Source organism: Eptatretus burgeri, chromosome 17 (assembly GCF_056783735.1).
Source record: "Eptatretus burgeri isolate ZD-2024b chromosome 17, Ebu_testis_v1, whole genome shotgun sequence".
NCBI classification, from domain to species: Eukaryota; Metazoa; Chordata; class Myxini; order Myxiniformes; family Myxinidae; genus Eptatretus; species Eptatretus burgeri.
In genome coordinates, this window is record NC_140977.1 from 16562577 (window position 1) to 16577913 (window position 15337).

At 45.9% G+C, this 15337-nt stretch overlaps 1 protein-coding gene across 4 annotated transcripts in view; it reads right to left on the minus strand.

Moving 5' to 3' along the window:
- The window catches only part of LOC147009407 (uncharacterized), a 58084-nt gene that overhangs the window by 25680 nt on the left and 17067 nt on the right, over positions 1–15337 (minus strand). For all 4 annotated transcript variants that reach the window (XR_015052838.1, XM_085861953.1, XM_085861954.1 and 1 more), the window contains one exon: positions 14720–14830. Coding sequence is in view for 2 of the 4 variants with exons in the window: in XM_085861953.1 (XP_085718079.1) it covers positions 14720–14830 (111 nt within the window). In the remaining 2 variants the exon portion in view is untranslated. The remainder of the gene's footprint in view (positions 1–14719; positions 14831–15337) is intronic.

A 15337-nucleotide genomic window follows, 5' to 3' on the forward strand; every position in this document is an offset into this window, starting at 1 on the left:
TCAACTGTGAAAGACGGAATCTAAAACAAAAATCCTGAAAATCACATTGTACGATTTTTGAATAATTAATTTGCATTTTATTGCATGAAATAATTATTTGATCACCCACCAACCAGTAAGAATTCCGACTCACACAGACCTGTTAGTTTTGTCTTTAAGAAGCCCTCCCATTCTCCACTCATTACCTGTATTAACTGCACCTGTTTGAACTCGTTATCTGCATAAAAGACAGCTGTCCACACTCAATCAATCAGACTCCAACCTCTCCACAATGGGAAAGACCAGAGAGCTGTCTCAGGACATCAGGGACAAAATTGTAGACTTGCATAAAGCTGGGATGGGCTACAGGACAATAGGCATGCAGCTTGGTGAGAAGGCAACAACTGTTGGCGCAATTATTAGAAAATGAAAGAAGTTCAAGATAACATTCAATCTCCCTCGGTCTGGGGCTCCATGCAAGATCTCACCTCGTGGAGCCTCAATGATCATGAGAAAGGTGAGGGATCAGCCCAGTACTACATGACAGGACCTGGTCAATGACCTGAAGAGAGCTGGGACCACAGTATCAAAGAAAACCAGAAGTAACACACTACGCCGTCATGGATTAAAATCCTGCAGCGCACGTAAGGTCCCTCTGCTCAAGCCAGCGCATGTCCAGGCCCGTCTGAAATTTGCCAATGACCATCTGGATGATCCAGAGGAGGAATGGGAGAAGGTCATGTGGTCTGATGAGACCAAAATGGAGCTTTTTTGTTTAAACTCCACTCGCCGTGTTTGGAGGAAGAAGAAGGATGAGTACAACCCCAAGAACACCATCCCGACCGTGAAGCATGGAGGTGTAAACATCATTCTTTGGGGATTCTTTTCTGCAAAGGGGACAGGACGACTGCACCGTATTAAGGGGAGGATGGATGGGGCCATGTATCGCGAGATCTTCACCAACAACCTCCTTCGCTCAACAAGAGCATTGAGGATGGGGCGTGGCTGGGTCTTCCAGCATGACAACGACCCGAAACACAGCCAGGGCAACTAAGGAGTGGCTCCATAAGAAGCATCTCAAGGTCCTGGAGTGGCCTAGCCAGTCTCCAGACCTGAACCCAATAGAAAATCTTTGGAGGGAGCTGAAAGTCTGTGTTGCCCAGCGACAGCCCCGAAACCTGAAGGATCTGGAGAAGATCTGTATGGAGGAGTGGGCCAAAATCCCTGCTGCAGTCTGTGCAAACCTGGTTAAGAACTATAGGAAACGTCTGATCTCTGTAATTGCAAACAAAAGTTTCTGTACCAAATATTACGTTCTGTTTTTCTGATGTATCAAATACTTATTTCATGCAATAAAATGCAAATTGATTATTTTAAAATCATACAATGTGATTTTCAGGATTTTTGTTTTAGATTCCATCTTTCACAGTTGAAGTGTACCGATGATAAAAAAAAAATTAGACCTCTACGTGCTTTGTAAGTGGGAAAACCTGCAAAATCGGCAGTGTATCAAATACTTGTTCTCCCCACTGGGTGTGTGTGTGTGTGTGTGTGTGTGTGTGTGTGTGTGTGTGTGTGTGTGTGTGTGTGTGTGTGTGTGTGTGTGTGTGTGTGTGTGTGTGTGTGTGTGTGTATATATATATATATATATATATATATATATATATATATATATATATATATATATATATATATATATATATATATATATATATATATATATATATATATATATATATATATATATATATATATATATATATATATATATATAGAGTTACGGTTGTGGAAATTCTCATTACACCATAAAGAGTCCTCAGGTGAGATATATCGGTAAGTTCGTGTGTAGTGAGCCCAAACCTGTTGTATAGAGGGAATTTGTGTGATTCATCCGGGCTGCGACGCTTTGAGTTAGCCATTTTTCTTTCTCTATTGTTATTTTGACCATTAAGCCGCCAACAACGCAAACAGCCACTACCTTTACCTTCACAACTCCATCCCGCAAACATCGCTTCACCGCCATTCCCAAACGACGCCCACCAAACCACCACAGCAAACCCCCCACCACCTTCGCCTATCTCCTTCTACAACCATCGACCACACCACCAAACGTCGTGCTTTCCAGGACCCGTTCGGTAATTGATGCCGAATGCGTCGAGCCACGGATACGAATGCGTTCCTCTCAGGGAAAAATTCGGATCAAAAAGGCTTCACGCCCCCTTTCTCCGTCCAATGGGCGAGCGTCGGGCGGTATGGCCCCGCCTCCAAGCGCGATGAATGTGGATTCTTTACGAGAGAGAATTCGGATCAAAAGAGGCTCATGCCCCTTTTTGCCACGCCAATGGCTGAACAGAGGGTGGTGTGGCCCCGCCTCCACTCGCGTTTTGATCCTGAAATTTGCATGTAGGCTCCTCCTCCGGTCTATAAAGACGAGAGCGTAAGGCGACTCGCACGGTTAGTCGGGGCGAGTCAAGACGGGAGTTCGGGTCGAGTGAAGAATTCGAGTTTGGGTCAAGTGAAGACGGCGGTCGGCATCGAGGTTGCGGTATGGGGGTCGCTCGTTTCATCGTTGGTGCCGTCTTGTCGCGGGATCCAAGCCAGCCAGCCATTCCCCTCTCCCGACCCTGAGCATCAGCAATTCCCCCCCCCCATCCGCGCTGAGATAGTGCCGGGGGGGCCCGTTCCTCCCTCACCCTAAACGTGGTGCCAACCAAACTGCTTGCGCGGAGCTCGCCGACCACGCCAGGGGCACGGAGTCGAGGCGCAGCGGCGCGGACATTGCGGCTTGCCCGCCATCGCGTCACCAGGACGCGGGTAAGACCTTCTCGGTCTCGTGGACCTGGCCGCTCCTTCAGGTTCCACACACATTTGGTCCACGGACCCGTCTGCCTCCTTGCCTGTGAGGGTGGCTTTCTTTCCTTTGCTTTTTGAATGATTGATGTGGCGCCGAGTCCCGACAAGTAGAATTGTTTAAGTGTTGTAAATAATTGCCCTTTTATTCGGTCGTATTGCTTTTGCTTTTGTTGCATCATGTCTTGACTGTGAATACGTGCTTGTCTGTGTGTGTGTAAATAAAGTGCTTGCTTGTTGAACTGTTTCCTGCTTTGCTTCGTCTCCTTCCTTTTATTGAATCTCCATCTTCCATCACGTAAGGGATTGATAGTGGGTTTAAAACGCCCGGTAAATCTGAACCGTCGAGGTAGACGATAACTCCGCTCGGTTATCTCTGCAGCACGGAACGAGCCGCTTACGCGGTTCGTGTCTGGAGTCGACCTGTAGCGTGGTACAACTCCTCGGTATGCTACTCACGCGAGTACTTAGGTAAATTGACCATTCGGCGATTGGACCCTATTTCGCGCGGGTAGAATGCGGACTGAGTTGTGGTGAGGTTAAACCCCCACCCGTGACTGGCTCCGGGCGGTAGTTCCTGGAGGGTCACGACTGAATTGTCCGTCCGGTGGGTGACGCGGTCGCGATTCGAGCTCCGAGGCCGATCGCATGCGAATTCGCAACAATATATATATATATATATATATATATATATATATATATATATATATATTATCCTTGTGTCGTAAGAGGCGACCAGGGTTGCGTCAGGAAGGGCATCCGGCGTAAAACATGTGCCAAATCACTATGCGGATCATAAGGATGATCCGCTGTGGCGACCCCTAACGGGAGCAGCCGAAAGAAGAAGAAGAAGATATGTATATATATATATATATATATATATATATATATATATATATATATATATATATATATGTATATATATGTGTATATGTATATATATAGATACATATATACATATATATATATACATATACATATATATACATATACATATATATATATATATATATATAGTTACGGTTGTGGAAATTCACAGAACACCATACAGGTTCTCCAGAGGTCAGTTATGTCTAAGTGCGTGTCCAGATTAGATTTCCCCATCGATGTCGAAAGGGATTTATTCGTGAGCCGGGCTGTGCATCTTTGAGGTCGCATTATTCTGTTCTATCTTTTATTTCAAACAACACAACTCAACTCCCGCCCCAAAATAACGGTTGAAACTCAACTCCCGCCCCAAAATGACGGTTGGGGCGTGTCCCCCAGAGAGAAGTCGCCCCCCACCCCCCCCCCCCCCCGCGTGCCGGGAAGGGCGAGGCATGACGGTCGGGGGATAAAAAAAAAACCGCGTGTTTACTCGAGTGAGAAGAAAAACGGGGACGTCAGGTTCAGGTCGAGTTGGCAGTTTGGAAAGCTGCAGGCTGACAGACAACGGAGGCTGATAGAGAACGGGAGCTGGTGGAGTCCGGTCGGGTGCGGGCAGACACACCGAGGGTCGCCGGACGAGAACCCATCGAGTAGGTAGCCTGCACGGTCTCTCAGAGCCTCGCAGCCATCCCGGCTCCGAGGAACATTAAAGGCCTACGGGCCCTGTTCTCTACCCTTTACTGGGGTTTTCTTTGCATGGAAGTTGTGGCACCTTGTCCTGAAGTAGAATTGTTATAAGTGTACGTAATAAATAGACAACGGCTGTAGGGTCTTTTTGCTCGTGTTTTGTCCCTTACCCCCATTGCTTCATTGATTGCATACGTGTGTGAATAAATGTCATGGTTTGAATGTTCACCTGCTCGTTGCGTCTCTTCCTCCATTGAACTGCCATACTTGCGTTCGGAATAATAGCTGGCTTTTAATAGCCGATAAGGTAATCAAGTCCGACGGGGCTTGGCGATAATAAACCGCTCAGCAATCGCAAATGGCGCGAGCTGCGTAAAGCGGCTCGTATCCGTACAGGTCCCGTTGAGGTACAATCTCTCGGTAGTCTGCCCGCGCGAATAACTAGGTAAATCGACCATTCGGCGATCGGACCCTGTAGCGCGGGTAGAGTATTGACAAGGTTGTGATGTGCTTAAAAGCACACCCGGAGCTGGATTTCGGCGTTGATCCGGAAAGCTACGACTGGATTGCCCGTCCGGTGGGCGCGCGGCCGCAATTACCTAAAAGCGGTCGCCCGCACGCTGAACGGGTGGAAACCACAACAATATATATATACACATATACATATATATATATATATATATCTATATATATATATATATATATATACATATATATACACACATATACATATATATATACACATATATATATATACACATATATATATATATATATATATATATATATATATATATATATATATATATATATATATATATATATACACATATACACACATATACATATACACATATATATATATATATATATATATATATATATACACATATACACATATATATATATATACACATATACACATATATATATACATATATACATATATATATATACATATATATACATATATATATATATATATATATATACACATATACATATATATATATATATATATATATATATATATATATATATATATATATATATATATATATACACATACATAAGTTGAGGTTGAGGCATAAAAACTGGACACGTGTTGAGGGTGGACAAGCAGGCCGATGTGCAAGGAATCTGTGAGGTGGTGGAGAATCACCTGTGGTCAAGTGATTCTCATCCTGCTTACAGGGTAATTCACACATTGCGTTCCTCCAAGCCCATACCTTGGTGGACTGCAGTTTGAGTGGAGGGTGTTGGGCTCTTGACGGAGGCATCCGAAGTGAAGGCCCGCTGGGTCGGATCCTTTGAGAGTCTGTACCAGGCTGATCCACCAGCTGTTGAGTTGGATGTCAGAGGTGTTCCTGTCCCAATTGCTGATCCCTATCCCTCCAATCAACTGTGATCCACCTTCATTTGTGGAAACATTCTGCAGTGAACCAGTTGAAATGGGGTAAAGCTCCTGGGATCTGTGACATCCATGCTGAACTTCTCAAGGCTGGTGGAAATGCTGTACTCATGTCGATGCATGCAGTTCTGTGCTCTGCCTGGAACACAGGCATCATCCCAACTGACAGGAAGAGGGGCCTTGTTGTCCCTCTCTGGAAAGGGAAGGTGCAACATCTACCGAGGGGTGATGCTGCTCTCAGTGCCGGGCAAGGTCTTTGCTTGGATAATTCTTCATAGGGTTCACCACCATCTGCTTGAGCACAAGCACCCACAGCAGTCAGGATTTACACCAAAGTGGTCAACGATTGACCATATCCTTGCCCCTCGGGTCCTCACTAAACACAGACGAGAGTTTTAGCATGGGCTGCTTGCAGCCCGTGTTGATCTCTATAAAGAGTTTAATTCAGTGAATCGGGATGCCCTCTGAAGGATTCTCAGTCTTCGTTGGGTGCCACCAAAACAGATCAATCTGATGTCTGAACTATACTCTGGTACTGAGAGTGCTGTGAGATGTGGTTATCCCATCTCCGACTTATTTCCAGTCATTACTGGAGTTCGTCAGGGGTTTGTACAGGCCCCCACACTTTTCAGCACTTGTACGGACTGGATTATTGGAAGGATGTCGGAGAGATCAAGCTGCGGTGCATTATTTGGGAATGTCAAGATCACTGACCTTGATTTCACAGATGATGCAGTCATCTTTGTGGAGACTGGATATCCTTTTGGGGGCACTCGAGATGCTGATTAAAGATTCGGAGCCACTGGGATTACAGGTTTCCTGGGTCAAACGAAGATCCAGGCTTTCAATGACATCTTGGATGCTGCTATCTTGTCTGTACCTGTTTGTGGTGAGGATGTTGAGGTCATGGAGAGATTCACTTACCTTGATAGTGATATTCACGTCTCTGCTGGCTGTGAGCCAGAGATCAATAAACATATGGTTTGGGCCTGGGGAGTCATGGATTCACTGGATCATGGGGTGTGGTGCTGCCGGTACCTGTGCGGGAGGATTGAAACCCGAGTCTTCAGGTCCTTGGTGCTTCCAGTCTTGCCCTATGGATGTGAGACTTGGACTCTGACCATGGATCTGAGACAGAGACTTAATTCCTTTGGTACCAGGTCTCTTCAGAGAATCCTTGGCTATCGCTGGTCGGACTTTGTGTCCAACGAGCAGTTGCTGAGAGAGACTCAAATGAGATTTGTTACCTGCATAATCCGTGAGCATCAGCTGCGGCTGTATGGAAATGTGGCTCATTTTCCTGACGCTGATCCTGCTCACCAGATTCTCTTCGCGAGGGAGTCTCGAGTGGAGGAGGCCAATGGGCCGACCACGTGCCTCGTGGTTGCAGCAGGTTGATCGGCATCTCAAGGAGATGGGGATGGGCCAGGCATTTGCCTGGGGGATGGCCAGACGGAGGCCCCTGGAGTACCAGCGGAAAGTGCACGCAGCGACGCGCTGCTCTGGCGCATGCTCCCATACCTAACCTGACCTGACCTGGGGAGTCATGGATTCACTGGATTATGGGGTGGTGCTGTTGGTACCTGTGCAGGAGGACAAATGTACAAGTCTTCAGGTCCTTGGATCTTCCAGTCTTGCTCTGGGGATGTGAGACTTGGACTCTGATCAGGTATCTGGGGCTTAATTCCTTTGGTATGAGGTCTCTTCGGTGTATCCTTGGTTATCGCTGGTCAGACTTTGTGTCCAACAAGTGGTTACTGAGAGAGACTCAAATGAGATCTGTTACCTGCATAATCTGAGCGTCAGCTGCAGCTGTATGGACATGTGCCTCGTTTTCCTGACGCTGATCCTGCTCACCAGATAATTATCTCAGCGAGGGAGTCTCGTGAGTGGAGGAGGCCAATGGGCCGACCACGTCCCTTGTGGTTGCAGCAAGTTGATCAGCATCTCAAGGAGATGGGGATGGGCCAGACATCTGCCTGGGGGATGGCCAGATGGAGGCCCCTGGAGTACCGACTGAGAGTGGACGCAGCAACGCGCTGCTCCGGCGCATGCTCCCATACCTGATCTGACCTTGCTCAGCCCTTTACAGTCCTAAAGCCGAAATGAGGGCACCCAGTCCCTTCCTTCACACAGAAAAGGCCCAGTCGCACTTTACCACATCCGCAAGAAGCGCCGCGCCTCGCAGGCCATGCTGAGCACCATGCGCCATGAGCATGCAGGCGAAACACAACATGAGCATGCATGCGAGAACACCCAATGGGTTATCAAGCAATGCCCGGGTTGGACAAAAAACGGAAAGGAACCCCGCACGACCGAGGGATGACCGAACGGCCCTGGGATTGACGTTAAAACCGATGAGGTGATAGTACAGGCAAAATGTCAGATGACCTCCCACAAATTGCAACAAAAGCAAACTCAACAGATTTTGATTCCTGGACATGTCCTCAGTGACAGAAAAAAAGTCCTCAGGGATCCTCCGGGGGGAAAGTCCTGAAATCATGGAAATCCAATATGGCCACCACCCGGTTTCGGGGAAAATGAGAAAATTTTAAAGATTGATATTTTAAGATGTAAATATTTCTGTTTTTCTGCATTCTAATTGTTTCTAGTTGTGGTCAGTATATTGATATACAAGAATAATAAAAAAGTGAAATGTATTGAGGGTAAAATAAAAAAAATTATAGCTTTTTTGTCCAAAAATGTCAATTTTTTGTCCCGAAAATTTTTTTTTAACCTGATAATGATTTTGGCTCCTGGACAAAAAAAAAGAAACGTTGAAAACACAAGATGAAATCAAGTCTATGGCAATACAATATAATTATGTAAATCAATGAAACATGACAAAATTCACAATTCCACTTGGGGCAATCACATCTGCCTGACGAAGGTTTCGAAATGAAAATGAAAATTCGCATTAAACTCAGAAACTACATCCATTATAAACTTAATATACATGTTGAGAAAAACCAAGCGTATTAAAGTTAGAACTCGACAATGTCGTCATTATCCTCATCATTGTCACATGGAGTGTTTGTGCAGCCAGAGCCCCTGCAGTTTCCACAAGCTGGAGTGCACTCAATGTTGTGCTTCTTGCATGTGCATCTCACGGTGCTACATTCAGCCTGGCAGTTGCACCTAATGACACATAACATCTTTTCAGGAGCTGGGGCTATTGATGTCTGAAGTGGCACAAAACCCTCGTCACACTTCTGCCAACCGCAATCTGTCAGAAGAAGTTCATCTGCACATCCCTTCCATTCTTGGACTTGCAGATACACTCGCAGGCTGTGATACTTTGCTGCTTCTGATGTTGGTGATAACGTCTGTGGTTGCACGTGAGAGGAGCTCGAAGCCACCTTGTCCCAGTTCCGCTGATACCGGAGGGTGTCCAGGGTGTCAGTTGACTTTCCGTTGTAGATCAACATCAATGTTTTTTCTCCTGCATCTGCCACATCACATACGGAAGCTGGATATGTATCAAAAACCTTGGCCTGCTCACGGAATGTGTTGTTTGCTTTGAACTTTTTGAGGGAAGCTCCCTTTCCAATCCCATGAAGACGAGATGTCGTGACGAGATGACATAGAAAAATAGCATGTGCTTCGCATATGTCTGTACCAATCATTTTCTTTGTCGCCTTGATGTTCCAGATGCGAGGCTTCTTCGTGTTCTTCTTTGGCTCGGGACAAAAGAAGACGTCATGGGATCCTAAGCTTGCATGGTAGCATAAGAGGACGAGGAGGTCTGTGTCATCACCAACTAACACAGTGTTGGTGACAATCGCAGACTGCACGGCCTTCAGTACAATCAGGAGATCAGCATCCCCTGAGGTATGGTGTGTCTCACAGTTCTTCTTCTGAAGCTCTTCACTCAACATAAAAATGAATCGCTGTTTATTCTGCCTATTGGCAAGAAACTGTTCCTTCTTCATTGTGAGACGCATGTCAGCTGCAAATGTCACAGTAGTGCCAGCATTCCCTTTAGACCGTCTCTGGTGTGTCATGTCCTTCGTGTTGGTACTCTCATAACCATCAAACACGACTATGGCATCTCTGTACTTCTTCGTTACATAATCAGTGTACTGGTGGCATATGTCTCTGTATGTAGATCCACAAGACCATGGAATGCGTTGAACAAGTGCCCCGCCATCCAAAACATACTGTTGCCCATCATTGGGGATATCGGCTGGGACATCGGATCCAAAAAGATCCCAGATGGCATCAGCAAAGACTGGCTTGTGTGCTTCTCGGAGCTGAAGAGAGGAATCAAAGAGGGCTGGTGGATAGCTGCACAGTTCATATTTGAAGGCAGACTCCAGTTCTTCTGCTGTCTGTGCAACAGTGATCAGTCTCTGGAAGAGGAGTTGTGGGTCAACCTGGACTTTCTCTCCATCAATCTTGACAGATGACTTCATGCCGAGGGTGACAACTTGGTCTTTCCTCTTAAATGTGTACTCGGCAGGTGTTTTCCCATCCATAGATTTCAATATTTTGGCTCCTACAGCATGTGCTGTATCGACGTTGACGGTGGGGTGTGCATGAACTCCAGTGGCAATGTTCCTCAGGCGTGGATCACTACTGAACGGATTCCGTTTTTGTAAATACTGAAGAGCTGATAGTGTGTCCTTCCAGTCACGAGATTGTCTTGCCTTGGTCGTTTCCTTCTTCTGCTCTCCAGTGTTGTAGTTCACACCTGTGAGCTCCTGCATTGCCTGGTTTATTTCTGCACAGGCAGGCATTGATAGTAGCCATACCAGCCGTTGTTGCTCTGTCATTCCTCACCCTCGTGTGAGCCCCCCGCTGGTCTTCAAACTTCTCATCAGAACTTGTTCGATGATCAGGTCAGATGAAAGACCTGCCCACAGGCGATCACTTCATCGAACCACATGGAACCCCTCATCAAAACGTTGTTGGACATTGGGATGTTGAGTTTTGAGGTTGGACATCTGCTGCAGATACAACCTCGCAGATTTGGCATACAGGTTGTGGCCCGAGGCTGCCAGGTAAGGCAGCATTTCCTGGATGGCCTGTAGATGTAGTGCCCAGTTCCCAGTGCGCTCTGCCCGGATGTATTTGCGTAGAATGTCTAGCATGTCCATATACTGAACCCAGAGCGCTGAAGTTCTGGAAGATATCTTTGCAGAATCGGCCTGCTTCTGAAGGTGGTCTTTGATTCGTTTCAAGACGTCAGACTTGCATACTTCTTCCACAGACAGTGTCCCAGCCATCAGCTTCTCATAGAGAGTACAAGCTTCGTTGAAGTCTGGATTATTGCTTGGATCTGTATGCTGGTCATGTAGCGGCCTTGCAGCTGCTTCGGCTAAGTCCGGATCTTCATTCCCATTGCCGTCTGATGTTTCAGGTAGGCATGGTAGAGGTGCATTGAGCACATTTGTCAGCAGCAAGGCATTGAGGGCTGCATCAACAATTAGGTGTGCGCGAACTGCGCGGGCAATGGCCTTGCCACTAAACATATGAATCACTGCATTGGGGGCATATATCAACTCCATCAGTTCTTGAAGCCCGGATGACACCATGAGGTGTCCAATACATCCGAGGAAACTCATCTCTGCATGGAAGCTGCCCAAGCGTAGGACAATCCCTTTCAGATCACTTCCCATAAGCTCCGAGTTGATGATCATGAGGGCCTTCCACCAGAGGGGCTGATCAAAGGTGATTACTGCAGTGACACCGTGGCGTCATGCATGTTCACTGACAAACATCAGGGTCGAGTATATGCATGTGCTGTCAATATTGCATGTGCTAACAAATTAATATTGTGTGTTAATTCTTTCACCAGAGGATAGTACTAATGTCCCTGCATCTGGAAATATATAGTATGTCTGCCTGGGGATACATATGTTCTTATATGAACAAACTTTCTCAAGTCAAAATATTTTTTTTGGACAAAAAAAAAACTATAATTTTTTATTTTACCCTCAATACATTTCATTTTTTTATAATTATTCTTGTATATCGATATACTGACCATAACTAGAAACAATTAGAATGCAGAAAAACATATATTTACATCTTAAAATATCAATCTTTAGAATTTTCTCATTTTCCCCGAAGCCGGGTGACGGTCATATTGGATTTCCATGATTTCAGGACTTTCCCCCCCGAAGGATCCCTTAGGACTTTTTTTCTGTCACTGAGGACATATCCAGGAATCAAAATCTGTTGAGTTTGCTTTTGTTGCAATTTGTGGGAGGTTGACCAAATATTTCTGCTAAAATGCCTGTAACATTGAAGGAGGGACTGTTGAGAGGATGTTTTATGGAGGGGAGATTACTGGTGGACTGTTGAAACAGGCCAATGGGGTAATGGAGGGAGGATTGAAAGTAACAGATGGATTGAACAGAATGATGTTGTGAAGGAAGAAAGATTGAAGTAAGAGAGGGTTAGACATTACATGAGACAAACACAGCCGAGCCAACGCATTCCCCCCCCCCCTCCCCAAATAGCCCTTTCACAAGGGACCAAGGACCATCTGTACAAAGACAAATGAAATAAGTGATCCTCGGGTCACTTACGTGTTGATTTATGTTCTCTCCCCCTGTGGTAAGTTTTCCAAAACCATAACAATATATAAATACAGTATTGTGATGCGGAGTTGCACTCACACACAGAAGGGATCCCTCGTTTAGATATTTCCATCGTGATTTTGTTAAGTGAGGTTACACTTCCCCTCTTATCAGGGATGGGGAAAATGCATTCTGTGTGTATCGCAAGTTCAAATTGCCTTTGTGATTCTCACTTTCCTGAAATCTCTCTCTTCACCAAACCATTCTAGTCCCTCTCTCCATGCCTCTGAACCCTCTCCTTCCTTGCACTTTCCTAAAATCCTACAATTCCCCAATCCATTCTAACCACATTCCCCATCCTTCAAAACCCTCTCCAACCCTGGCACTTTCCCACAGCGCAACCATGCACACATCACATTACATGACAAAAACACACATTCCAAGCCATGGCAAGACAATTCCAATGTTGTTTGTGACCTCCACAACGCGCCGGTTCAGCGCTGCCATCAGCTCTGCAAGGCAAATTCTGCGTTCGGTGCATAATCCACACTGCTGGGAACTGCAAGACCAACCCTTTGAGAAGCAAAGGACAGCACGAGCACAAATAATAACATATCACACGAGGGACACGGTGTTGCGATGACACTTGCTCCCAGCGGCTACACCACTCCCCGAACCCAAGAATAGACGGTACGTTCCACAGAATGGGGCGTGCTTGTGTCTGAGGAACAAGGACGGTTTGCTTGCATCTGAGGAACCATGAAAGCTCGCTTGCGCCGAGCGAACGGAAACAGGACTGCTGTGCTTTGAGAAACGGAACATGACAGTATTTACTGGGGTGAGTCTTCGCGGGTGAACGCAGCACAAGATCTTTGTGTGCAGTGGCTTTACATATTGACTTACATGATCTTTCCTTGCTATCCCCACTTTTGCGTTTGTCTACATGAGATGCAAAAAAGAGCGGTAAAAAGAGTGATCAAGGATTAACCCTTTGACCCCTCTGGGCGAGGAGGCACCGACACGCATATCACACCATTCATCTGGTGCTTCCATCGCATACGCTGCACCTCTCCCAACAAATTGTACCTCATTACCCCCCTCTCCCTTTCCTCCTCCAACTCCTACCTTTCCTTCCCCACCCTCACTTTGGGACCAACATAAGACCACACATTCACGTCAGGCGAGCAAGAGGCCGACCCTAAGCCTCAAATTATCATTCTCTTTCTCCCTCATTTCCCCAGAGTGACTGAGGCATGCCTCTCCTGTGTCTAGAGAAAGACAAGAACATGTAAGGGGTTCTTCTGTGCTGGAGATAAGGTTGTTTCTTTGCGACAATGCACTTTGTAAATACTTGTGTTTGCTCCCACCATTGGTTAGACATAGCATGGAATAAATAGACAAGAGATTGTCCTCCATTGATTCGCTGTACGAGATTAGCTGATGTCCCACCTCCAGTTTTGCTCAGCCGTACATAATGAATTGTTAAAGGTGGGAAGTTGAGAGCACAGCCTCCATCTAGGAGGGGCTAAATCACCAGGAAGGTGATGCAACATTTGGCATGGAGACCCTCGCAGATTTGGTCACCTCGGACAATGTCCGTGGTTGCTTAGCAACCCATCAGGATGCGGAGTTATCCGCGGCTCGTCGGCTTCAGCGTCAGAGGTTGAAAAGCGGGTCCAAGTCATCCCCTCATGATCCCCGCGCTTCTCTGAACCCGTAACATTATATATGCGTGTGTGTATTGTTATCTCCATATGCGGGTTTCAGAAGGTGGAAAGGGCCTCTCCTCCGTGTCGAAGTATCCCAATCCGTGTGTGTGTAAAGGTGGTCTCATAAGGCTGAACATCGTTGAATTGTACTCTCCCACCAGGGCTTCACAGTTCACCACCATCTCATGCCATGCACTTCCCCACCCATACTGTATAACTGACAAACGAGCCACAACCTGCTCAACCCCGTTGAGCCTGCTCAATCATTAGATTGCTGTTTCCTCCATTCTCTCTCTCTCCTCTTCCTGTTTCTGTTCCTCTTTCCTTGTGTCCAACTGTGCCTCACTGCCCAATTGTCAATTTGTTGCCTTTTCTCTGTCACCCCATTATTCCACGAGCCAAGACCACACATAAGCATGTAAAATAAATCAACAAAAAGTGTGCAATTAAAGCTCAATTAGAATTGACCACAGTACAAATTTAGGACAACAGGATATAACAAGGTACATTATTGTTGGTTTAAATACTTCACCGAATGATGAAAGGGATAATGGATGATTGAGAATTGATCTGCCATCGTGGTCATTTCTTAAAGCAAGGAAATCAAAATGTAGGGTTTACATTTTTTTCCTTAACAACAGAGCCCATTATCAAAATATCTTAAACAAAATGGATCAGAATTGACAAACCTTCATGGTGATGGCTCTTGAAGAAAGAAGCTTCAGAGTAATTTGGTTCTGGTCGATCCAGGTGGACATCAATGTCGTGTTCAGTTTTCACTTCCACTTTCACAAATAAATCTGGAAAAACAACTTTTATTAAATTCACGCAGTCTTGCATCGCATACATCGGCAGTCCTGCGTCGCATACATCGGCAGTCCTGCGTCGCATACATCGGCAGTCCTGCGTCGCATACATAGGCAGTCCTGCGTCGCATACATAGGCAGTCCTGCGTCGCATACATAGGCAGTCCTGCGTCGCATACATAGGCAGTCCTGCGTCGCATACATAGGCAGTCCTGCGTCGCATACATAGGCAGTCTTGTGCCACATTCTAGACTCTTAAAATAGCGAAATAAATGTTGCATCAAAATAACCAATTTGAGTTCTTCCTTGAAGAGACAAAATAAAACATTTCCCCACAGGAATAGCATTGTGTCAAAGCATTACGTTCAGAGCAAGCTGTCTCGATGTTATGAGATGCTTCTTTCCTGACCACAACTTCAGTGGGAATTTCACCACCACCCTAAATCACAACCAACAAAGTTGAGAAGGCAAGAAAAATGTCGAGAACCCAAAATAGAGAAG